We start from the raw sequence: 25,200 nt of genomic DNA, 5'->3' as shown, positions 1-25,200 counted from the left end.
AACATACCCACATATATATGCACACATGCAATATATTATATATCTATGTTTATAGATATATAATATGTTGTATCTCTCTCTATATATATCTATATCATGACTACCACTAAAACAATCTTCTGTTCATCTGTTGTCCCTTACTCTTTCTAAGTGGCTATCCCAATGGCTTTTCTAATCATTCATTTCCCCAGTGATAGCCATTCTAGCTCTTCTTGAATGTAGATCATCATTGAAATGTGCTAAAATCTATTTGTATCCACCATGTATCTGGGTAACCTATAAGTCTGATTCTTGGGAGGATGTGGTATTGCAAGATCTGTCCAAGATTATGGAGAAAACATTTGCACTAAATAACATTACAAAAAAAATTCATTTTAATGGACAGGAAATAGTTACCAAAGTGGGAATCATATCAGCTATCTGGAGATTGTTAGATCATCAGTTAAGGAAGCATGGTACTGCAGAAAGAACTTTGGCTTTAGAACCATAGGATATGGATTCAACGCTTGCCTCTGATGCTATTACCAATAATAGCTAGCATTTATGTAGCATCTACATAGCATCTACTATGTCGTCCATTATGCTAAGAATTTTACAAATATTATCTCATTTGATTCTTATTAAGATCCTATGAGATTGGTGCTATTATTATCCTTATTTGAAGTTGAAGAAACTGAGGTAAACAAGTTAATTGTCTCACCCAAGGTCATACAGCTATTGTCTAAGGCTGAATTTGAACTTGGGACTTCCTTATTCTAAACCCAGTGCTCTACCCACTGTGCTTTCTAACTGTGAGACTGGGCAAGTCACTTAAGCTCTTGGTCTTCAGTTTTCTTATCTGTAAAATAAGGGGGTTGAACTAGATGGCATCTAAGACTCCTTCTGGCTTTCTACCTCTGACTCTGTGATTACATTAAACATAAATTAATATGTAAAAATCAGCATGAAATTAGAATAAAAGATGAGAAAATGAAATACATGAGAAAATGAATACAACTCCGGAAGTTTCAGCCTGACCTATTCAAAGAAGCTATCAATGCCCAAAGTACAAAATTAAAAAAAAGATAAATATATTGACCTTTATTAGCATCACTTCCAGCAAAAGATTAATCAGGATAAAGAGATGACTTATAATAAGGAGACAGAAAGAGTCTGGAAACTTCATGTTCCCCCCACCTCAAGCAAAGGGAGTGATGGCAGCCAAAGCCAACACCAACTTAGAATCCAAATTCATTTGTAAAAACCTACAGAGGGTGACAGTGGAAGATTACAAGCATGATTGCCTTGTAAAATATTTAAAAAGCACCAGGGGTGAAATGAGCTCATAGAAACCTTGACATGAGACCTAAATAAGCCACATCCTTCTAAGAGCATTCACAGATGAAGCTGGCAGGAGGTCAACAAAGAGACAGAAGATAGACCAGATTTATCCATGTTTCTATGATGATCTATTTTAAGCTCTCAGGACTGTAACTAGCAATTTTGGCACCCAAACAAGACTTCACAGAATTCCCTTTTCCCATACAAGCCACATAAAATACACCTTTAAAAAGATAAATTTATCATTTATTTTTAACATTCACTTACATTTTTTTGAGTTCCAAAGAAATAGGCCTTTAAATTCACTTTTCAAGGCAAATTCAATTGTAACTGGAGAATCCTGGGATACTGTAAAGACATTTCTAGGGAGATCTCAGCCAGGATTAGGATGGTAGGAACTGGGTTGTACTAAATTGCAGGATGAGGCTAGATGAAAGAGATCCACAGGGAAGCTTCTCATTTTGCAGAATTTTTGCCCTATTTGCTGAATTATTCTTGCTAACTATGTTAAGATCCATTGTTTCTATGAATCATCAGTGCCCAATTCTCTAAATGGGACAAAGCTCCAATTTCCCCAACTTAGTTATTATGGATTACCAATGGTGTTGGATATTATAGTTATGGTATACAGTAATAGCAATTCATGCTAGTATAGCATTTTATGCTTTGCAAAGGATATAACCTGTTGTGAAATAGGGTAAGTATTATTTCTTCAAATATATAGATGTGGAAACTGAGACTCAGTGAAAAATGATATATTTAAACACCAAATGATAGAGCTAAAGCTTAAATCTAGCTCTCCTAATTCCAAGTTGGCATTCTTTCTCCACATTTCTAGCTGTTAGGCAAGGGTGTACTTGCTTAATATTTAATAAATGGCTTTCCAGTAAGGGGGGGAGTGCACATTTTATATTTTAAAGTTTCATTTACATTAATATTTTCTCTATTATTTTAAAATCTAGACAATCAGCAAAATGATAAACCAAGCCCTGATTTGAAGTGTTTCACAATTTCTTCCCCCAATATATTTTTGTTTAATTAAAATTTCTCAGTTATATCTAAACACGATTTTTAAAAACATTCTTTTAAAAAAGTTTTGAGTTTCAAATTCTCTTCTTCTTTCCTCCCTTAAGAATGCAAGTAATTTGATATAGGTTATGCATGTGCAGTTATGCAAAACATATTTTCATATTAGCCATGTTGAAAAAGAAAACCCAAAAACCCTTAGAAAAATCTGCATTCAGACTCCAGTTCTTTTTCAGGAGGTAGAAAGCATTTTTCATTATATTCTTCAGAATCATCTTATATCATTTTATTGATCATAATAGCTAAAACATTCATAGATGATCATCATACATTGTTGCTCTTACTAGGTATAATATTCTGATTCTGCTCACTTCAATTTGCATCAGTTCATTCTTATAGCACAAGAATATTCCATCACAATTGTATATCACAACTCGGTCAGGTATTACAACAAATTGATGGCCATCCCCTTGATTTCCAATTTTTTTCCCACCACAAAAAAACCCTCTACAAGTATTTTTGTGTTTATCAATTTTTGAGGTATAAGTACCCCTGATTTTGAGTAAACAAAATGGCCTCAGAAAAGATACTACCAGTTTTGGAATTCTGTGAACCTATGACCCAGATCAAGGAATGATCCTTTCCTCCTTTCTCTCCAGGTGGTTTATTTCACAGCCACATTCCCCTATCTGATGCTGATCATTTTGCTGATTCGAGGGGTCACCCTTCCTGGGGCCTATGAAGGGATCATTTATTATCTGAAACCAGACTTGTTTCGCCTCAAGGATCCCCAGGTAGGTATCATAAAAAGGACAACTTTCCTAGCATCCTTCACTATATCTTTCATTTGTGTCAGAGCTTGCGGCAGAAATTCTAAAATCCTCTATAATCTCAATTAATCTAAGGCAGCTGGGACATTTCAATGACCAGGAGAGTAAAAAGCATCAACCAAAGTATAGCTTGAAATTACAATAGGAGAAATTTAGGTTTAAAATTACACTTGGAAGAATTTAGGCAACATTAATGGAAGAAGCGAAGACATAACAGAGACTGCATCATTACCTTCATATATTTGAAGGGCAATCTGGAAGAAGGAATTAGAATTCTTCTGCTTTGTCCCAAAGGGCAGTACTAGAAATGATAAATGGGAGATAGAGGAGAGCAGGTTTCACTGTAACTAAAGAAAAACTTTGTAACAATAAATCGCGTTTTAAAACAAAACAGGCTGTTCTATATCCATCGTGGAAGCATGTAGGTGGCATAATACATTGAGTATTGGACCTGTAGTCAAGGAAACAAGTTCAAATCCAGCATGGTCAAGTTATTCTGTCTCTTTGCCTCAGTTTCCTCAATTATAAAATGGGAATAATAGCAGCACCTACCTTGTAAAGTTGTGAGGATTAAATGAGATTAATATTTGTAAAGAATTGGTGGAGGATTCTGAAAAAATGGCTAAGTCAGTAAAATTTCCAGATTTCCCTCACAAACAGAACAAATTTGCACTTCAGGGTGAAGATGAACTGGTGAAAAATCAAGAAGATTTAGGACAGGACAGGGATCCTCTTAATATAACCCAAGAAGATCTGAAGAAAGCCCCCAGGATAGGGGGCTTGTGAAGTGCAAACACTTCCAGATTAGCTTCTCAGAAACACCAAGTGGGGACCTGTGGGGTTAACAGGGTTTGGCTGGAGCCTCAGCAGGAACCACAGAAACTTTTACCTCCCAGACAATGTGTGGAGTCTGAGATGTGAGTCTGGGAAAACTGAGGGAACCTGAGTTGATTAGGAATGCCAGGTCCAGTTATGCTGCTGGGACATGAACCTGAGTGAGAAGGAACCATTATACCCAGTGAGTACAGAAGCAGTGGGTGAGGTATGCTGCTGTCTGTGGACTCTTCTAGGAAGACAGAGCTCTTGATTTGGGATTCCAGATCAGAGGGGAGAATTAGAAGCACCATCTAATCCCAAAATAAGAGGAACTTACACTAATACTTCTCATTAAAAAAAAAATAAACTGACAAAGAAGAAAGAACCCAACCATAGAAACTTGCTATGGGAACAGGGAAGACTGGAGTTCATCTTCATAGGAAAGCACTGAAGTAAAAAAAAAAAAAAAAAAAGCTTCTTCTACCTCAAAGAGTAATGTTAAATGACTTCTTGCCCAGAGAGAATTTATAGAACTCAAAAAAGATTTTAAAAATTAAATGAGAGACACTGAGGGAAAACTAAAAACTAAATTAAAATAAATAAAAACCATTCAAGAAAAACAAGAAGATTATGGAGGGAAAAGTTAACCAACTGGAAAAGGAGATAGAGTTCTAAAGATGAAAATAACTCTTTGAAAATTACAATTGGACAAGGGGAAACCAGTAAAGCTATAAGAGACCAAGAAATAATGAAACGGAATATAAAGAATGAAAAAAATAGAACAGAATGTGAAACATAAGAAAAACAATAGATTTGGAGAACAGATCAAGAAGAGAAAATATAAAAAATGTCAGATTATCTGAAAGCTTTAATTTAAAAAAAGAACCCTGACATAGCAATGCAAGAAATAATCCAAAAGAAAATTGTCCCAGAGTTATAGAACAGGAGAGAAAAGTAGAAACAGAAAAAAATCCACTGATCACTACCACCTCAAAGAGATCCTTTGTGGAAAACACAGAGGAATATTATCACCAAATTTCAAAACCCCCAGATTGAACAGAAAATTCTGCAAGAAACAAGGAAAAAAAGCTTTTCAAATATATTGGAACTACAATTAGAATTGTACAGGACTTAGCAGCAGCCACAATAAAAGAGTGGCTGTGGCCAAAAATATCACATTCAGCAAAATTGTCCATAATGTGGAATAAAAAATAATGGACATTCAATGAACTCGCAGATTTTCAGGACTTTCTTTCAACCTAACTCAAATTCAAAAGAAGATTTAAGATATGAGTCAATATCAAAGATCAATTTCAAGAAATTTAATATGGACAAATTGTTTGTGTTTTTTTACATGGAAATGTATACCATATGTTTAAGATTGACACCAGCAATTGGGAAGCTCAAAAGAAAGACTGGGGCAGAGTTGAGTATGATCTGAATCTAAAAAGCAAAACCATCTAGAAAAAAAAGTAAAAATTGTAATTATGTTATACAAATGAGGTGTAGAGGGAGAATGCAAAGGCGTTGTGGGGGAGAGGGCTTGTAGTTCTGCAAGTTTACTCACGTCAAGAATGTGTTAAATAGGCAACACAACATATACAATGAAGGACATAGTTCTCTCAAAAATTTATAAAGAAATAAGGGGGGAATGGGTGGAGGAGAAAGCAAAGAGTGGTGGAAAGAGATAAGGGAGCAATCCACGAATGGGGAAGTTAAGTAATTGTAAGACATGTTAAGGAGCAGAATTAAAGCTGAAGAGTTAACAGGCATGGGAAAGAAGAGATATATATATAAACACTACAAAAGAAGTAGAATTTATTAGAAAAAAAAAGTGAGGGGAAGGAGGGGAAAAATTGGAACAAAAGGTTTGGCAGTTGTCAATGCTGAAAAATTACCCTTGCATATATCTTGTGAATAAAAAGCTATAATTAAAAAAAAAAGAATGTCAGGATCAAAAAAATTTTAATTTCTTTTATAAAAAAACAGAATTAAAAAAGAAGAGAAAAGAGAAACAAAACAAGAACTTAAACAAAGTCAAACTTAAAGAGTCAATAAAGAGAGAAATCTACATTATATATCAGTCATTACTAATATTGTTTTAAATGCATGTTTATATATGGGTAATTTATATATATATACACATATACATATATGTGTATATATATGTGTGTGTGTATGTTTGAGTATATGTAGATATACATGCAGATTGTTATATGTATATCTATATATAGAAAGATGTAAATATGAATGGCTGTGTGGGTAGATATGAATGTATATGTGTATATCTATGTTTGTGTGTGTATATACATACGTGTATTTATATATCTATATATTTATTTAACATATATCTGTGTTTATAGCCTGCTTGAAGGAGGTGGGGAAGTGAAAAGAAAAAAAAGAACAAAGTTTTAAAAAGTACACAGCAGAAAACAAAAGAATAACCTATAAAGAAGCAAAGAAAAAGTAGACACTCATGAATATAATTTCTTCTACTATTATATATACTTCTTGAACTAGTAATTTATTGATATACATTTTGAATACTCCCTGATGATCTGGTGGGCACTTGACGGTGTTCTTGTTTTGTTTCTCTTTTCTCTTCTTTTTTAATTGTTTTTTTATAAAAGAAATTAATTTTTTTGATCCTGATATTCTTTTTTTTATTATAGCTTTTTATTTACAAGATATATGCAAGGGTAATTTTTCAGCATTGACAACTGCCAAACCTTTTGCTCCAATTTTTCCCCTCCTTCCCCTCCCCCTCTCCCCCAGATGGCAGGTTAACCCATATATATGTTAAATATGTTAAAGTATATGTTAAATACAATATATGTATATATGTCCATACAGTTATTTTGCTGTACAAAAAGACTTTGACACAGTGTACAATTAACCTGTAAAGGAAATCAAAAATGCAAGTGGACAAAAATAGATGGATTGGGAATTCTATGTAGTAGTTCATACTCATAAGAAATTAATTTAAAAAAAAAGAGTTGGCACAGTATCTGGAATGTAAACTCTTATTGCTTTCCTCTTCTCTTCCCCATTTCTTTGGAGCTTCAATCAGTGGCTATATCCCAGCCCTGGACAGGAAATGGACTATATCTATTTATCTATCTATCTATCTATCATCTATCTATTTATCTATCTATCTATTTATCTATCTATATGTGTGTGTAGATATGTATGCAAATTGCTCTATGTATGCCTATCTATAGATATATGTATATATAAATGGATGTGTGAGTGAGTGTAAATGTATGTGTGTGTATGTGTGTATGTGTGAGTGTGATCTCTGGACATGATTTCTGGAGCCCCTTCAAATACTAAGATTCTATTATTCTAAATTTCTGTGAAATGCTTAGAATGAGACTATTGCATCTCCTTCTCTGCAGATCTTTAAGAGAAAAATCATAGGACCTTCCTTGTTTTCAGTGTCCTGCCCTGAGAATGCTAACATGCAAGAAATAGCTGGAATGACCTCAGACCTCTCTAGCCCCATGTTTCACCTTGATAGTTTTTCTCAGTGAGCCATTGTATTAAAGCAGATGTTCTTAACTAGTTGATCAGAATTTATAACTAAATCTCAAAACATCACCTGACATTCTCTTCAAGCTGGCTGGCTGCTGAAGACGCGTATTCCTCCCTAACACAATCTGCTTTCTGCAGTAAGCAGGGTTGGGACTCCCAAAGTAGGGAAAGGAAGGCCCACATTTTGCATAGTAGCCCCTCCCTTGCTTTAGGATTTAATGATTCTTTCTCTCAGCTCAAGGACTTGGGATCTCAAGGCTAGAAGGAGCCTTAGAGAGCATTTGGTATGTTAGGGATAGAAACATGGATGCTCAGTTAGTGAAGTTGTTTGCTCATCTTGCAGCAAGTTCGTGACAAAGATAGAATATGAACCCAGAGCTTCTCACTAGAAGTCTGTTGTTCTTTAAATTATACCACACACTCTCATCTATCTTCCTTCTTCACTCCTTCCTTACCCCACCTCACTTTTATAAAGTTCTCAAAGCTTCAAAAAAGGAAAACATCGCCTCACTAGAAAAGCAGGGACATCTCCACTCAAGGAACATCTGAGTTAATGAACCATAGATTGTGAGATGGGTGGGGATGCATCTTTCTATCTTCGTTATATATGCCGTGACATTGGTCTGTTTTTGTTTGGTTTAAACCACAAAACCCAAGATTATTTGTAGCATGTGATGTTGTCACTTGGAAATGGGGAGCTGCCTGTGGCCAAGAGAGTAAAAAACGATTGACTCTATTTGAAGGCTTGGCTATAATTATATTTCTGTCTGGGGACTGCTAAATATACATAACCTCCAATGGAGAATTAGAAGAAATGTCCTTTGAAAACTGAAGTCTGTTTGAGTATAATGGAACCATTCTCTTCACCTTGGTATTGATAACTAGTTTCAGTTTCATTACTGATAGAGTATACAAGAGTCTCCTTAGATATACTTAGTATCTTTGAGATGGCTTCATCTCTAAAGGAATTTTGATTTGAGAGGCAGTCGTGTAATGGAAAGAGCACTGGATTTGGAGGCAGAAGATGAAAATTTGGATCTGTGTGAACTTGAGCAAATTATTTCTCCTATGTAAAATAAAAGCCCATTGTTCTAAGAGAATTACGCAAATGTTCTGTGGTTATACAATAACCAAATTGGCTTCCTTGTTATTGCCGGTCCAAGGAAGTCCACATGTCACCTTTTTACAAGTTGTTTCCCATGCCTAGAATGTTCTCTTCATTTCTATCTTGGAATCTCTAGCCCCCTTCAAGGTTCATCACAAGTGTTGCTTCCTTCGGGAGGCCTTATTCCCCCATTGTTAATGCTTCTCCCTCTCACCATGTGTTTAAAGAAGATGCAATAATATTTTGTACTTATCTGTGGACGTATTATATTCCTTAGTAGAATATAAAGCTTCTTGAGGACAGTGCTTAATAAATGCTTGCTAATTAATTGGGGGAAGAGGTCAGATTAGATGCCAGTTTCTTGAACTGTGATTTGTGATCCCATATGGGAACTCATATCTGAATGTGGGTGTTGTGAAATTGTGATTTATCATCAGTAAATGTTTGATTTGTATATCTACTTTTCATATTTATATTCCTAGGGTAATGGAAAAATTTCTCTGGTGAAAAGGGATTGTAAGTTTAAAAACCCAGACTAAATGATCTCTAAGATCCCTTTGAGCTTTTAATAGCATGATCTTGTTATTCTTCTGAGCCGGGTCCAGGGAAAGATGGTTGTCAACTCTTGTTGACATTGGGCAGAACTGGCATCCAGCAGACTCAAAAAGCTGAGAGAGGTCATAGCAGTAGCAACTAGCTTGATTACTCCTAAAAAAATCATTTTGCATATTAGTCATAGGCTACCAACTTAGGAACTCCTGGTCTCTCTTATTTCAAATTGAGAGAAAGGAAAACTGCTCCAAAGATCATCTAGCACCTCAGCAGTCGAGCATCTTTGGTCTTTCCCCTCGAAGTAGCTCTGGGCGCTTACCTCTCCCCCAACTGACCACATGCTTCTTGGATTGATTACAGGTGTGGATGGATGCAGGAACTCAGATCTTCTTCTCCTTTGCCATCTGTCAGGGTTGCCTCACAGCCCTGGGCAGCTACAACAAATACCACAACAACTGTTACAAGTAGGAACCTGTCTACTCTTTGGCTTTCTTAGCTATTCCTCCAAGTTCTAGGATCCTCAGAACAAACAAGAGCAAAGTGCCAATGGAATTTATGACTCTAAGAGTCCATTTCATCCAGGAATCATCTACCCAAGTAAAGGATGGAGAAGACATGGCTAGACAATGGTGCATGTGAATAAAATATCATGATTTTAATGGACCAAAGATTCAATAAGAATTAACAAAATGACTAAGCAGACAGAAAGCCTGTGAGAATTTAGATTATATTAAGACAGATATAATGAATGAATTGGTAATCCCTCTTAAATCTGTCCTGATTGGATCCTATCTATAATATTGTGTTCTATTTTGAATGTCACCTTTTGGAAAGGACATTGGCAAATATTTTGAGTCTAGTATAGTGAATGGACTAGTCATATGTATAACTTTAATGGGTTAGCCTGAAGAAAAATTAAGGGGAATATGATGGCAGAGAAGACATAGGGAGATTTCATGATGTAATGAAAGAATTCTAAAGTTAGGAGAGATTGACCCCATCTATTTCTTTTTCTCCTTCTCTCCCTTCCTATTTTTCTTCCCTTCATCTTTGTCTTTCCTTATTTCTCTTTTCCTCTTCTCTATTTTTTTGTGCTCTTCTCTTCCCAGGGATTGCATCGCCCTCTGCTTTCTGAATAGCGCAACCAGTTTTGTAGCTGGCTTTGCTGTTTTCTCCATCTTGGGCTTCATGGCTCAGGAGCAGGGGGTACCCATTTCTGAGGTAGCAGAATCAGGTATGTTCTCTCTCTCACACACACACACCCTGATCTGGAGATCAGATCAAGGAGAAATAATATAAGCATTTTAAGTAGGGGTGTGAATGAGAATATGGGCCCTGAATATGGGCTCCAGGTGTGATAAAAGCTGCAGAGGGGGTTCCTACAATATATATCTTGCTTGTGGGGGATGTGCTAATGAGCTAATTTCTCATTTCTTAGCTCTGTCCTAGGATCCTGTTATGGCATCCACTTATTCACAGTTGGAAAAAGGCATCTTAAGGTGCAGGGTAAAAGTGAGAAGTTCCTTACCCCTGCTCACTGGTTGATGTGGCTTGTTTCACAGGTCCTGGGCTAGCCTTCATTGCATTCCCTAAGGCAGTAACCATGATGCCTTTATCTCAACTCTGGTCATGTCTCTTCTTCATTATGCTGATATTCCTGGGACTGGATAGCCAGGTAAGGGTATCAGAGACATACACCTACTTCTCCCTCCCCCAACTTTTCAGCTCCTTCCTTTGACAGATGTAATATGACAAACCCCCACCATATTGGACCTTCACACTTCACTGTAGCACCTGTTTCCTATTTGCTAGGCTTTGCCATTTAAATAGCTTTTGGAACTGGAAGGATCTTGTAGTCCAATTTCTGCATTTTATAACTAGTTAAAGGGAGATGAAGAGCCGTAAATTCACAAAATAATAATTAGCAGAACCAAGATTGGTTCTAGATCTTCTGACTCCAAATCAAAAATTCTATCTCATACATACAGGTGGTATGATTATCTTTCTGTCTCTTGGGCCTTTGGCATCAGATGTTCTACTGATTGAACTCTCTCTAAATTTGTATTAAGCCTAGTTCCCTTCTCCCTCTAGATAAGTAGCACACTTTCTTTGCTCTCCTCCTGAGCTCCTTTTGACACCTGGTTCTCCTCATGGGCTCTCCCATCTTGTTCCTTTAATTTGGATTTGGCAAAATAATATTGACCTAAGGAAAGAATAAAGGAAGGAAGGATAAGTAGTTGTTAAGATGTATACCCTCTGTATTTCTATAAATCATGTAGCCCAGAAAGAAGGTACCACCTCTTACCAAAGGACCCCGACTCTGAGAGGAGTCTCATTTCTAAAGAATAAAAATCAGGGTTTTTTTCATGCTCTCTGGTTCATTACACCCTCTCCTCTGAGTCACAAGAAAAATTTCTTAAAGTTTACCTACAGATTATCAAAAAGGATAATCAGGGTCACATAATGGAAAGATAATCAATGCACAAGGTAGATTAGGTATCAGACTCTTATTTATTTCTTGCACCACCAAAGAAATGCTTGAAACACAAAAGGCTCATGATAAATACTTAAAACATAATTGAATAATTCACCACTACTATAATATTTCCTTGGGAGGTAAATACTTAAAACAGTAGAACCATGGAGTACTTTGTGGGATTGCTGATAGACGTTTCAACTTTCATCTCAGATCTATACTGTCCTAGAAATTCATAACAAGATCCGTATCTTCTGGCAAGCCAGGGACTAGTTTGGGCTCATTTTCTTGGTAGTGATCATCTTCTCTTCTGAGAAATTATTTCAATGGTTACCTTTTCCCGGGCAATCAGCACCTAAACACTTTTTGAACTCATGAGATTTCTGTCAAGGCATGAAATAGCCCTCTCAATATCACCATTCAGCCACGTTAGCTCAGAATAAGGAACACAGATCAGGAGAGGCAGCCAGAGACTTGAGGTGCAATCTCACGTTTGTCTAAGCCAGCATATGCTCTCACTGCCAGGTGTGAGCTACCACCATCACATCCAAAGGCCAAAGGAAAAATATTGCTTTCCCGTTCGATCCCAATGTAAGTCTGAGGTGAATGAAACTCAGAAAGACCGCATCATGCTTGACAGATAGGAAGAAAGAGAGGATAGTAGAAGTTGCTTCTCCATAAAGTCTTCTGAATGAACAGCTCTTCTTACTCAGTGACCAATCATCCTCGATGAAAACCATCAATGATATCTTACTGCTATCATGGGAATTAGGAACCAATAAAGTGACTGTTTTATCATCACAGATGCAAATCCTTCAGCACTAAGCTTGAACACGTCTGTCTAGAAGTGGCTCAGGATTCAACAGATCAGAGAGCTCCCAATTACCCCCATCGAATTACTCTATCACTAACCCCAGTTCTTGCCTAGGCTGCACACATATCTTTTCTTCCTTCCTTCCTTCCTTCCTTCCTTCCTTCCTTCCTTCCTTCTTTCCTTCCTTCCCTTCTTCCCTCCTACTTTTCTTTCTTCCTTTCATCTATCCATCCTTTTTTCCTTCCTTGTCCTTCCATCCATCCATCCTTCCTTCTATCCTTCCTTCCTTTCCTCCCTCTCTTCCTTCCTTCCTTCTTCTCTCCCTCTCTTTCTTTCCTTTTTTAAAATTAGTATCAGGGAATTAAAATTAGGTTATTCAAAAGAACTTTGGAAATTTCAAGTTGCAGAGCACAGCAATCATATCCTAAAACATTCCTAATCTAGTTAAACAAGCTGGCACAAACTTCTTTGTGGGTTCTCTAGCCAAGGCTTTCATGATGCTTTTCTCTTCCAATCACTTCCCATTTTCTTCTTGTCTTCTTTCATCTTCCCTTCTCTTTTTGGCCAGTACTTCTAGCCATCTGAGTAGCCACTTTAGAATGGATCCATCATTCTGGGGATGCACAATCCTCCCCAGCCAGGCTTAGATTAGTGTAGATTCCAAAATCTGCAATCGCACTTATTTCCATATTCTAAAGATTTGTGATTTGATTTCATGCTCTTGTGCCTTTCTCTCTCCTAGTACAGGTAGCAAGCTATTCACACCTTAGAGATAGATTCATGATTAACTGTGACTAAAAAAACCCCAACAAAACCCTAACAAAGCCCATACAGACCAAGCTTCTGATGATGAGCCATTATGAGCTGAGCCAACTTGTGCCTGAGATAAGAGGCTATCTTTCTAGCTTGCTAGATTCTACCAGAGTGGGACTATGACATGACCTCTTTGGGCATAGAGCCTTTGAGGCTTCAGGGCTGTCTCTGTGTCATGTTAAGACCACATAGGATGATGTTAGCTCTACCTGCACATTTTTTCTCCCTACTAGTACCCGAATGGCCACTTTCTCATAATTTGCTTTATCCCTGATGTCTCTTTCCTTGCTGCTCAGCATCTCCCCATTCTGTCCCCAATTTCCTCCCATATTTCAGAATGTATATATCCTGAGGGAAAGAAGAAGCAGTATTAGAGGGTCTTTCCTGGGGGAGAAGGACAAGGGGAAGAGGGGGAATAGCCTGCCCTCACCTTTCCCTCTCCCCTCCCAACCTCCTCCCCCTCCCCCACCCACAGTTTGTCTGTGTGGAGTGCCTGGTGACGGCCTCCATGGACATGTTCCCCAGGCAGCTACGGAAGTCAGGGAGGCGAGAGTTCCTCCTCCTTTTTATTGCTGTCGTGTGCTACTTGATTGGACTGCTTCTTGTCACCGAGGTAAGTAGACAAGCATGTTGGACCCCAAGCTGCAAAAGGGCACTAAAGGAGCCTCTTCCTATCTATTTGTAGTCTAGCCCATGAGGGAATGGGACCCTATGCAGTTGTACCTTCTGTTCATGGATTAACTCAGCCCCATGGGAAGGCCTGGAAGGGGAGGAAGGGTGGATCCTCAAGGGCTCACCCCAATTTAGTATGAAGAAAAACTTTACAAGAGCCAATTGGGACATCTTCTGTCCCTAAGTTGCTTAGATATTTTTAGTTCTTAAAGACTCTTTTCTATGAGTGACTCCTGGTGAATTTACCTGTCCCAGGCCCCAGATATTCTCCCCTAAGAGCTCAGCTTTTCTATTTCTTCCACAGGGTGGGATGTACATATTCCAACTATTTGATTATTATGCCTCCAGTGGAATGTGCTTGCTCTTCCTTTCATTTTTCGAGGTGATCTGCATTAGCTGGGTATATGGTAAGCATAAGGAATGAAGGGAGGGAGAAGAAGATGGGGAAAGGATGGGGTATGATATGAAGAATAATTGAAACCCAGACTAGACCAGAGCCATGACAAATTGGAATCTGGCTCCTCTAGTCCAAAGGATTATCATCTAGCAATTTGTAACTGTTATGATGACATTTCTCTCACATTTCAAAAGCTTCATAATTTCACTTGTGTTGGTACCTCTTCCATTCAAACAATTTCTCCTCTCCTTGGTAGAAAGTAATAAATAAGATTCTCTGGGAAAAAAGAAAGTTATCATCTAGTGGTTAACCCTCTATTGATGCTTCTCTTTGAAAGTAGCCAGGATGATACTTGAATACCTGGCATCCAGTCTCTTATACAACCCTTGTGAGATCCTGCTAGATATTTTGTTCTGCTAGCACAGCCTTGTGTGGCTCAAAGTCACAAATATAGTGCTAAAGTCATTATTTACTCTGCCAGGAAAGTTGGAAGGAAATTTGGAGATTACCTATTTCAGCTTCCCCCAGTAAAGGACCATCCCTTACGACAGTGATGTCAACCTCAAATAAAAATGGGGGCTGGGGCAGGTGTGTGCTACTCTGCAGGTAGCAGACTGACTTACCAAAACACATTAGCATTATTTATGTTAGTATATACTGTGCTAGAACATTCTGTCTCTCGTAGTACTTCTCAGTTTCTTTTAAATTTGATTATTTTCTTTAAAAGGAAGACTTATTAGATGTTAGATAAGAATGCAGGAAAAAAAAAGAATTTCACTGTGTGAATATCTCCATATGATTTTAATTATGTACATATAAGGTTTGGGGTGGGATACTTAGAGAGCACAGTGGATAGAGTGCCAGAACTGGAATCAGGGACACTAATCTTACCTGTAGGATCCTGGGAAAGTTACTTCACCCTCTTTTTCCTCAATTTCCTCATCAGTAAAATGAGCTAGGGAAGGAAATGACAAAGTACTCCAGTATCTTTGCCAAGAAAATCCCAAATAGGGTCATGAAGAGTTGAATACAACTGAAAAATGACTGAATAACAAGATTTGGGAACCAAGGACTTTAGCTAAGGAAAAGGCATTAATATTATACAGTAATACCTAGGAATAGGGAATACATGTAGGTATTCAATCTTAATAGCTCATAATTTTTATAGAACTCTAAAATGCTTATTTTCTTTCACTTCCTATTGAAATGTAAGCTGGATATGGATAAGCACTATTGCTTTTGTCTTTGGATCTCTAGCATACTACCTGACAGATATTAATAGCTTAATAAATTCTCAGTTTATTGATTGATATAGCTAGAATGACTGAAGCCATTAGAATATTCTGTGGTGAAATTAATCAGTTTAAATGTGAAAATTCACATGGCCAAATTTAGTTGGCTGCTTGCCACTTACGTTACATTTTAATTAAAATAAACAGTAAAATAGAAATTAGCTTGCTCTAAATTTCCAGTGCATAGCAGAATCCATCAACTTCATATACTTTATAATATAGTTCAAAAGGGAGAATATGCAACTGCTGATCTACATTTATTTCATTATATATAATTGAATGCTGAGGGGGAAATGATGAGTTTTCTCTACTTCCTTGCTAAAACTTTTAAGATTGAAGCATCATTTTCTTGGAAATTACTCATCATTTCCCCCCTCAGCATTCAATTATATATAATGAAATAAATGTAGATCAGCAGTTGCATATTCTCCCTTTTGAACTATATTATAAAGTATATGAAGTTGTGCATATGGAAGTATATTTTGATACATATTTTAAATAAACACAGTATTGGTACTTTTTTCTCCTTTTGTAAGCTGTAGATTTATGATATTGTCTAAAGTAGTCTAATTAGACCATAAACTGAAATACTTCATATTTTTAATTACTTATTTCTAAAATAGCCTAAAGTACTTTAAATTCTCATTTTACTGCTGAACATTCAAAACAGGATGAAAAAAAAACTTAATTCAAAGCTTACTTTGAATTCATTTTAACCTTCTCTGAACTACATTTATCTTTTTTCCTATGAGCTTCTTGAAGGCCAACACAAGTAGAGTAAATACTGGGACTAAAAGAAATGTCATCTTGTCTAATGTTTAAAAAAAAAAGTAGAAAATGTTTATTATGCAACAGCATTGGCCTTTTTAACATACCTACTTTTGTTTGTCTTGTTTAACAGGACAAAAGAAAATATGATTAGCGTGAAAAATATTTTTATTCATTTTGGTAAATATTCTCCAATTACATTTTAATCTGGTTCAAGCCATACTCTAAGTGCCCATCTGACATCTTTGCCCTACACTATTCCTGAGAAACGGACATCAAGCCTCACCTTGGACATATCTTGAGAACTCACTGTGTCTCTAAGGCAGATTGCGTATCACATTATTGTTATCCCTGATCATTCCTGATGCTAATAGCAGTTGACTTTATGTAGCATGTTGCAGTTTGCAAAGCTCCTTATATGAGGAGCTTATATGATAATATGAATATATAATATGATAATAGCTTATATAAGCTATTTCATATAAGTCTAATGACAACCTTATTAGGTAAGGACTACAGATGTTATTCCCATTTTATGCATGAAGAAAATGAAATTCAGGGAGCTTAAATTAGTCAGGATCACATAGTTCCCAAAGCCTAGAAGAATGTCTGGAATATAGCAAGTTTTTTAAAAGGCTTGTTAAAATGAATTGAGAGGTGAGATTTGAATCTTTGTCTTCTTAACTCCAAGTGTAGTACTTTATGCTTTCTTCTAAATTTTTTTATTGAATGTATACTTGACTTCCACACCATTATAATGACTTAAGATGAGATTCATCTGAGAATATAAGAATCCCAAGCACTTTTAAAGAACTGCTATAACAATTAGCATCTTGGTTCTTTTGGAACCAACCCCATAAAGCTAAATTAGTAAAGGCTTCTTCCTGCTATACTCATATGCGGTAACTAATACAGGAAAAAATAGTCACTTGACTGGCCATTGGTCATGCCCTTACTTGATAGCAGAGCTGTGAATACACTTCCCATTCTTTTGATTTTCAGTCTATGACAAACTTGGAGATCTCTAAAAATAATAGTGATATTTATACAGGGTTTTGAAGTTTGCAAAGCACTTTTAAAATACACATTGTATCTCTTTGACTTTCACCATTTTATGAATGAGGAAGCCAAGACTATGGGGGTTACAGGACTTTTCCCTGTTTTCATAGATAATTAGTATCAGAGGTAAAATTTAAACTCAATCCTCCCTGATTCCAGATTTTATGCCATACTGATTTGCTCTCACTTTGATAGACCTCCATACCCTCCCCATCTCTTTATCTCTCAGTGATAATTTTGAGAAGTCTTCCCATCTCCAAATGGGGAGGAACAGTAAATCACCATAACAATTCCTTTCTAGCATGTGGTAACATCATTCTCTCGTTCCTATTCCATCTCTACTCCTGCTATTTCCCTTATTCTAGGAGCTGACCGTTTCTATGATAATATTGAAGATATGATTGGCTACCGGCCATGGCCACTGGTGAAGATCTGCTGGCTCTTCCTAACTCCAGGACTTTGCCTGGTATGTTATACTTCAATCCAGCTACTTTTCTCTCAAGCTAGAACTCTTAGGGAAGCAGGGAAAAGGAAATCTAAGTTATATATATATATATATATATATATATATATATATATATATTTATATATTTTGTCTAGTATGGTATTGCTTTTGTCTTTATGTCATTTTTGGTTTTGCCTTTGTATCATTTGTGCTAGCACAGGGCTGTGTATATGATAGGTGCTTAATTCATGTTTATTCAAGTTAATTGATGATTCTCTTCAGTAATTATTCTAACAGTCCTGTATATCTTCTCAGTATCTCTCTTCTTAGATATATTCTAGCCCAATTTTACTATCTTCTCTACTTATCAATGTAGCTAATTGTGTATATTTTTCCTTTCTTTTATCTATATGCCTTTGTCTTTTCCTCTGTGTCATCTTTCCCATGATTTTTAAGGTTTTTTTCCTTTCTTCTTCCTTTGCATTCTGTGTGGAAGGGAAAATTTAGATACTCTGTGTTTCTTGACTTCAAATCTGTCAGAGATTCTCTCGGTGTCTCTCTGTCTCTGTGTCTTTCTCTCTCTCCCTACCCCTCCATATACGTGCACATATATATGTATATACATATACACACATATTATATACCCTATCAACATACCTACATTGCAATATGTGCATATTAATACACATGCATGATATATGTAAATATTATCTGCACAAATGTACATATGTGTATAACATAAAATACTTGTATTAAAAAGTATATTTTATACAAAAAAATTATATATTTATAAACTTTACTGTGTAGAGGGAGTATTCATTGAGTTTCTTTTGTTTATTGGAATTCTTCTTGTCTAGGTGAAGTCTTCATATATTTTATAGTATTCAGAAACAAAATCAATATTTTGTAGAGATAAGCCTACAACAGAAAGTTCAATTTATAGCTTTTGATTCATCAAACAAAACAATAGTGAAGTTGGGAGGTTCTTCCTTGGAGATAATCTCTTTTTAGAAAACCAAGATCTTGTCCAGAGTATAACCTAAATCAAGGAAACTTTGATTAATAAAAGGAACTTTCTCTCTATCTTTTCTTAGTTTCATATATTTTTCAGTTTGTTCCTAAACCTGTTTTTTTTTAAAAGGAAGATTAATTAGATATTTGGTCAGAATAGAGGAAAAAGAATTTCAGCATGTGAAATTGTCTCCATGGGATTTATGTTAAATATACATAAGGTCTGAGGACTTTAACTCAGAACACCAAATCAATATTATATAACACACAACAATATCATGTAGTTACTAATACATAATATTAATACAATAATTAATATAATGATGTAATTAATATATTATATGTTAATATAATCTTATATGTGATATTTAGGAATGGGGTAGGAGAGAGATTTAGTATGCTTCTATGTAGTCAATCTTAATAATTCACATTTTTATAGCACTTTAAGATTTTTAAAGCAAATTCCTCACAAATATAATTCCCATTTTTAGATAAGGACAGTTGTCAAAGTCCATATAACTAGTAAACACTGGAGCTAATATGTTCCTGACTGTTAACATAGCATTCTTTCCCATATATCCCACTATTAGCTCTTCCTTCCTATCTCCTCCATTCCATATCTCTGTCTCTAAAATAAATAAAGGACTTTCCGAGTCTCTTACCTTGCTCTCTGATCCCTACCCCTCTACAAAGGAGATTTACTCCTTCCAGTCCCTGTTGGACTTGCCATCCGTTTCCAGTTATGTCCAGAAGAACCCTCCATCTTATATGTGTTAACCCTTCACATGCCTTAATAAAGGTCACTTTGGGGGGTAACAACATTAATATCCTCAATGCTAGACTGTGATTAGGTGCATACCAGCTTGCAAGTAGCAAGATAGACTAAAAACCTTCATAAATAATGTTTAAAGATTCAACAGTTCTGAATTTATTTATTTTTTACCTTTTGAAGACAACTCCTGACTTATTCCCATACTCAGGCTCTATCCCTCCATATTCCCAAGGTTCCTTGCATTTTAATCTTTGCCATATCTTGGTGACACAAAAAAGTAGAGGACTAGAAGAGGGGAGATTGAAAATAACCAAGAACCTTTCAAGATTTATCAAAATGGATGGCAAATATTATGTTCCATGTGGACAAAAATGGCATCACCAGAAGAACCCATAATGTATTGCCACTGATTATGAAGTCTTGAACATGAAACTAAAGACCATAAGTGCACAGATTGTGTTTTCTTCACTCTTGCCCATTGAAGCCGAGGAATGCAGAAAGAAAAAAAATTAACTTGGGAAGTGAACAGCTGATAGTATCTAAGAAAGCCATTTGGAATTCTGGACCCCAGCCTATAAGACTGAGAGATTTTTGGTCAAAGATGGAGTACACCTAACATAAGCTATTGAGAATGTGTTTGTCTTATAAATCTAATCAAAAGGGCCTTAACCAAAAAAGTTAGGAATAGAGAAGACTGACTATATATATATATATATATATATATTCCTAAAAGTTAGATATTATAGAGAAATTGACAAAGGATAAGAAATCAAGAAGAACCATTAGTAGTAGAACTCTATATTCTCAAATTCCTATACAAAAACCCCCATTTTTAGGCAACATGTAAGAACGACTAGATGTCCTAACATAAGGTAACAAATTTGTTCTCATAGATATCACTTCATCCTTACTGAAATGAAACTAATGATTGATCCTTAGCTTTTGAAAGATAAGCCTTATTCAAAACAATTAGGATAAATTAAGAGAAGGAAAAAGGGAATATAAGAGGATACTTTTGTATAGAAGATGGAAAAAATATCAGGTAAAATTATAAATATGAATGTGGCCTGGTCCAGTTGTTTCAGTAAGGCTAAAACTAAGGATGAGTTGAGGGGAGAAAATAACAAGCATTTTAGGCTATGTGGAGGGAGGGACAAGGAATAAAAATGGTTAGGACCCTTGATGGGGATGAAAGGGACAGATCTAACTGACAACTGAAGGGAAAAAACAGAGCTGCATAATTCTTACTTTTTGCTTTCTCTGAAAAGGAGAATGACCTTTGCATGGAAAATAAGAGATCAAAATGACTTATATTCAAGATAAGTAAGGAGACAGTAAAAGACCACTTAGTAGTCCTTGATGAATTCAGTATTTCCCTCTGGATTTCATTTTGAGAGGTTTTGTGTATCTTTAAAAAAATGCTTTCGTCTTCCTATTTTTTTGGTAACATTTTTTTCTAGTTTTCCTCTCTCTCTTCACCAAAGAAATAAGACACAATACTTGAAACCAATAAGTACAATAAAGCAAAACAAATTTACATACTTCCATGCCCCCAGATATTTGTCTCATTCACCACCTATTTTAATAGGATAGAGATAATGTACTTCATGATTGGTTCTTTGTAGTTGAGACTGATTATGTTAGCACATTTTTTATTAAGTATTTAATATTCTTTTTGTGGGGGAAAATAGAGAGATCTAAATTAGAAGCTAATACAACCAGATGGATTCAAAAGTGGTTGGATGGGCTGTAGGTGATAATATCATAGTTGTTAATGATTCAGCATCAACGTGGCGGGAGGTTGCTACTGAGTATCCCAGGGGTCTGTGCTTGGTCCCATGTTGTTTAATATTTTTATCAATGATTTGTATGTCCTAACATACTCATTATATTTGCAGATGAAACAGAGCTGAGAAAGATAGCTAACATATGAGATGACAGAATCAGGCTCCAAATGGATCTCAACAGACTATGTATTAGGCTGAATCTAAGAAGTCAAAATTCACTAGGGATAAGTGCAAAGAGTTGCACTTGGGTATGAAAAGATCAACATTGCAAATATAAAATGTGAGAGCATGGATATAGAGCAGCTATTCTAGGTTTTTAGTGGGCTGTAAGCTCAATATATGATTTAGCTACTAAAAAAATCCAACGTAATCTTGGGCTGCATAAAGAGGAGCATAGCTTTTAGGAAAAGGGAAATGATAATCCCATGGTAATCTGTCTTTATCACACCACATCAAGAGTAGTACATTAAGTTCTGGCACTATGCCTCTAGAAAGACATTGATAAACTAGAGAATACACAGATAAGGGCAAGCAAGGCTATGAATGGCTTGTCCATGATATATGGGAATTGATTGCAAGGAATAAACATGTTTAGCCTGGAGAAAAGAAAACTCAGGGGAAGACATAATAACTGACTTTAAATTTTTGAGGACCTAGCATATGAAAAGAGATTTGTTATCATAAGGAGTCCTTTTGTGTATGAATTGGTCTAGATGGCCATTGAAGTCCATCTCTCAAATGAATGTGAATGGTTTATCATGGGCCGTCCTCCTACCCATCACTATCCCTTCTTCTTTTACCTAGGCCACATTTCTGTTCTCTCTGATCAAGTACACACCACTCAAATATAATAACGTCTACACGTACCCACCATGGGGTTACTCAATTGGTTGGATGCTGGCACTTTCTTCCATGGTCTGTGTTCCACTCTTCTTCGTTATAGCCTTACTGAAGGTGCAAGGATCTTTCAAGAAGGTAAGAGAAGGCAGGAGATGGAAAGGGTGGTAGAAAAGGACTGCAGGGAACAAAATCTGATGCCTGAGAGTTCACATGGAAGTCCCACTACAAGTATTGATTACCTGGGGATGCTATCATGTTGTAACACTAAAGGGTATCCTCTGGCATTTTCCATGTTATGAGTGTGATTCTATTAGAATGCATTTCATAAGTAGGAGAGAAAATCCCATTGGAGGCACTGTGCTAAAATGTTTTTGTGTATCTTTATACACATGTGCAAAAGAGGCCCGTTGGAATGCACAATATAATAAGGATGAAGAAAATTTTCTTTGGATTGTTCCATAATATGAATGGAAATTTGGCAATGGCTTAATCTTCACTGATCTAGCAAATTATAGGAAGAGAAAGGAGGTCCTACTGATCCATTGGCTTTTACACCACACTGGTTGATTTTAAGAATGGTTCTCTCTTTACCCTCCTTCATTTTGTCTCTTCTCTCCACAGCGCTTTCGACAACTTATCTCTCCAGCCTTGGATCTGCCACAGCCCAAGCAGTGTTCTGATGGTGTTCAAAGTCTGGGTTATTCACCTTCTCCAGCTAAAGAGGGACTGATGACCTTGGAGAAGGAGACTCACCTGTAGACCATGATGGGAGCCTGGGGAGATTTTTAGACCAGAAACTTGAGACTCCCCATTCCCTTCTTATCAGTATCCCCTTGTCCTAATTCTGCCAAGCAAAAAATGGGAATGCAAGCGGTTTCCCTTATAGCAAGGGCCAAATTCCTATCCTTTCCTCAGGTGATGCAGCTATATTCCTAACTGCTTCTTCTTGGATAGGTATAAATGATTTGGATAAAGATACCACCACTGGTACATGCCATGTTATGAAGGGATGTCTTGTTGGAACACACTATCTTGTGAAAGGAAAGGACTCATTTTGCAATTCAGTATATTGTGAAAATTAAGGAAGTCAGAGATGGGGTTATCTGGAGTATATTATACAATGAGGGACTTTTCAATAGTCATGCCCCATGCAGTGTGGGTTGTATATAGGAAAGGGATCCTTGTTGGAACATATCTCTGGTGAGAGAATTATAAATGGATCGCACCATGTGTGTGAGGGAATTTTAGGTAAAAAAATACCATGTGCTGATGTGGGAGTTCCCTTCAGACATGCAGTCATGGGAATAACATTAAAAATGTGTCCATTGTGTTTCAGTACTTCCATTAAAATTGGCTAATGGACAATCATGTCTTCAACTTTGTCCTAGAAACTTTCTTCCCCAGGGACAGGGGCAATAGGAAGAGGAGAAAGAAGAAATAATCTACAAACTTGGTGGTTTAATCCTAAAGCTTATGGGAAACTCTTAATAAGTAAAGAGAAGTAACCAAAATGAAGGTTTTTTGCCTTGCTACTATTGACTCCCAGTTCTGGATCTTTAGAAGTATTGATTTCTCATTAGTGGTCCCATAATTTCATGTTCTCATTCTCACAAAAACAATGGCATCAAGAGGTGAAACAGGGAGAGTATTGCCATAGAAGAAACTGGACACACAGTTTTTCCTTTTTCCTTTGCCCTTGCCCCACTCCTTCATCTGTTTTTTTTACCCCCTGACCTGGACTTGTAATGTTCTTATTGGTTTTCTGGAGGTCTTGGGCCAGGCTTCTTTTCAGTCGGAGTAATCACCACAAGAATAGCCAAGTGTTAAAGTCCAAAAGTCTTTATTGTCTCCTTTGCCTGGTGTTCAGCTAGCTTTCTTGTGGCCTTCAGACAGGACTTGGTTTCAGTGGAGAAAATGCAGGAAGCCAGGCCAACCACCACAAGGCTGATGAAGATGGACATGAATTTCTCTTTGTGTCCCCCCTGGCTTATATGCTCTATTCTAAGTATAAACTAATCATTATATCACTAGGAAACCATTATTTGTTGTAAGATTAAATCAATAATACTGAACTTAGAGAACTATTACGCACCATCCTAAACTAGATAATCATTGTCTCATCAATTCCACTGACTTAACATCTTGTAAGAATCCTTGTTTCAAGTTCAGAGTTCTGGCCCATAACATCTCCCACTTTCTTTTGTTTTAGAACATAGGTAGTCATAACCTCCCTGACTTTTCAAGGAGGTGAGAACCCCCAAAAGGAGATGATCATGCCTTCCCTGACTCCTCAAAAAAGGGGTGAAAATATTTAAAAAGGAGGTGATCACACTCTCCCTAACATCTCATGAAGGGAGATGAAAACCAAAGGAAAATGGGGAATCAAACCAGATTAGCAGATTTCTGAAGGGTCTCACTTGTTTCAAGTTCAGAGTTCTGGCACATAACATGGACTCATACAAATTATTTGACTTTAGAGAAAAGTTTAAAGCAGAATGTAGAAATAAATTTGTTAAGTTCTTAGAGTCGGTTGGAGATAGTGAGGATAGACATTCTTATTAACTTCATGATAGTTTCTTGAAGCTAGGGAGAGAAAAAAAAGCCAAAAGTCAGGGAACTTAGAAAAAAGGCTCTGATAACCTAATTTAGCACTTCTCCTCAATATCAGGAAGATGTTGGTCACATTGCTGTGATCTAGCTAGGCAGCTAGCTTTCCCTTAGAATGTGACAGGATATGTTATGTCATTTGAAATCAGACCAACTTCAATGAACCCCTTGGAAGTGGAATCAAGGTGCTAGGACTCCTGTTTTCTTATACTCAACCTCTGACTCCCTTTGGATGGTTTAGGACCTCACTTCCCACTCTCTTAC

At 36.5% G+C, this 25,200-nt stretch overlaps 1 protein-coding gene across 3 annotated transcripts in view; it reads left to right on the top strand.

The window, feature by feature from the left end:
- The window catches only part of SLC6A12 (solute carrier family 6 member 12), a 42,901-nt gene extending 18,728 nt beyond the window's left edge, over nucleotides 1-24,173 (top strand). For all 3 annotated transcript variants that reach the window (XM_023504622.2, XM_023504620.2, XM_003771313.4), the window contains exons 7-15: nucleotides 3,006-3,140; nucleotides 9,544-9,647; nucleotides 10,293-10,417; nucleotides 10,746-10,858; nucleotides 13,762-13,899; nucleotides 14,263-14,365; nucleotides 17,840-17,940; nucleotides 22,294-22,464; nucleotides 22,951-24,173. In XM_023504622.2, the coding sequence (XP_023360390.1) occupies nucleotides 3,006-3,140; nucleotides 9,544-9,647; nucleotides 10,293-10,417; nucleotides 10,746-10,858; nucleotides 13,762-13,899; nucleotides 14,263-14,365; nucleotides 17,840-17,940; nucleotides 22,294-22,464; nucleotides 22,951-23,088 (1,128 nt within the window). In that variant the 3' untranslated portion in view covers nucleotides 23,089-24,173. The remainder of the gene's footprint in view (nucleotides 1-3,005; nucleotides 3,141-9,543; nucleotides 9,648-10,292; nucleotides 10,418-10,745; nucleotides 10,859-13,761; nucleotides 13,900-14,262; nucleotides 14,366-17,839; nucleotides 17,941-22,293; nucleotides 22,465-22,950) is intronic.
- The last annotated feature ends 1,027 nt before the right edge of the window (nucleotides 24,174-25,200 follow it).

Source organism: Sarcophilus harrisii, chromosome 5 (assembly GCF_902635505.1).
Source record: "Sarcophilus harrisii chromosome 5, mSarHar1.11, whole genome shotgun sequence".
Taxonomy (NCBI): Eukaryota; Metazoa; Chordata; class Mammalia; order Dasyuromorphia; family Dasyuridae; genus Sarcophilus; species Sarcophilus harrisii.
The sequence above is the reverse complement of the archived record's forward strand: the minus strand, read 5'-3'. Positions and strand labels throughout refer to the sequence as shown.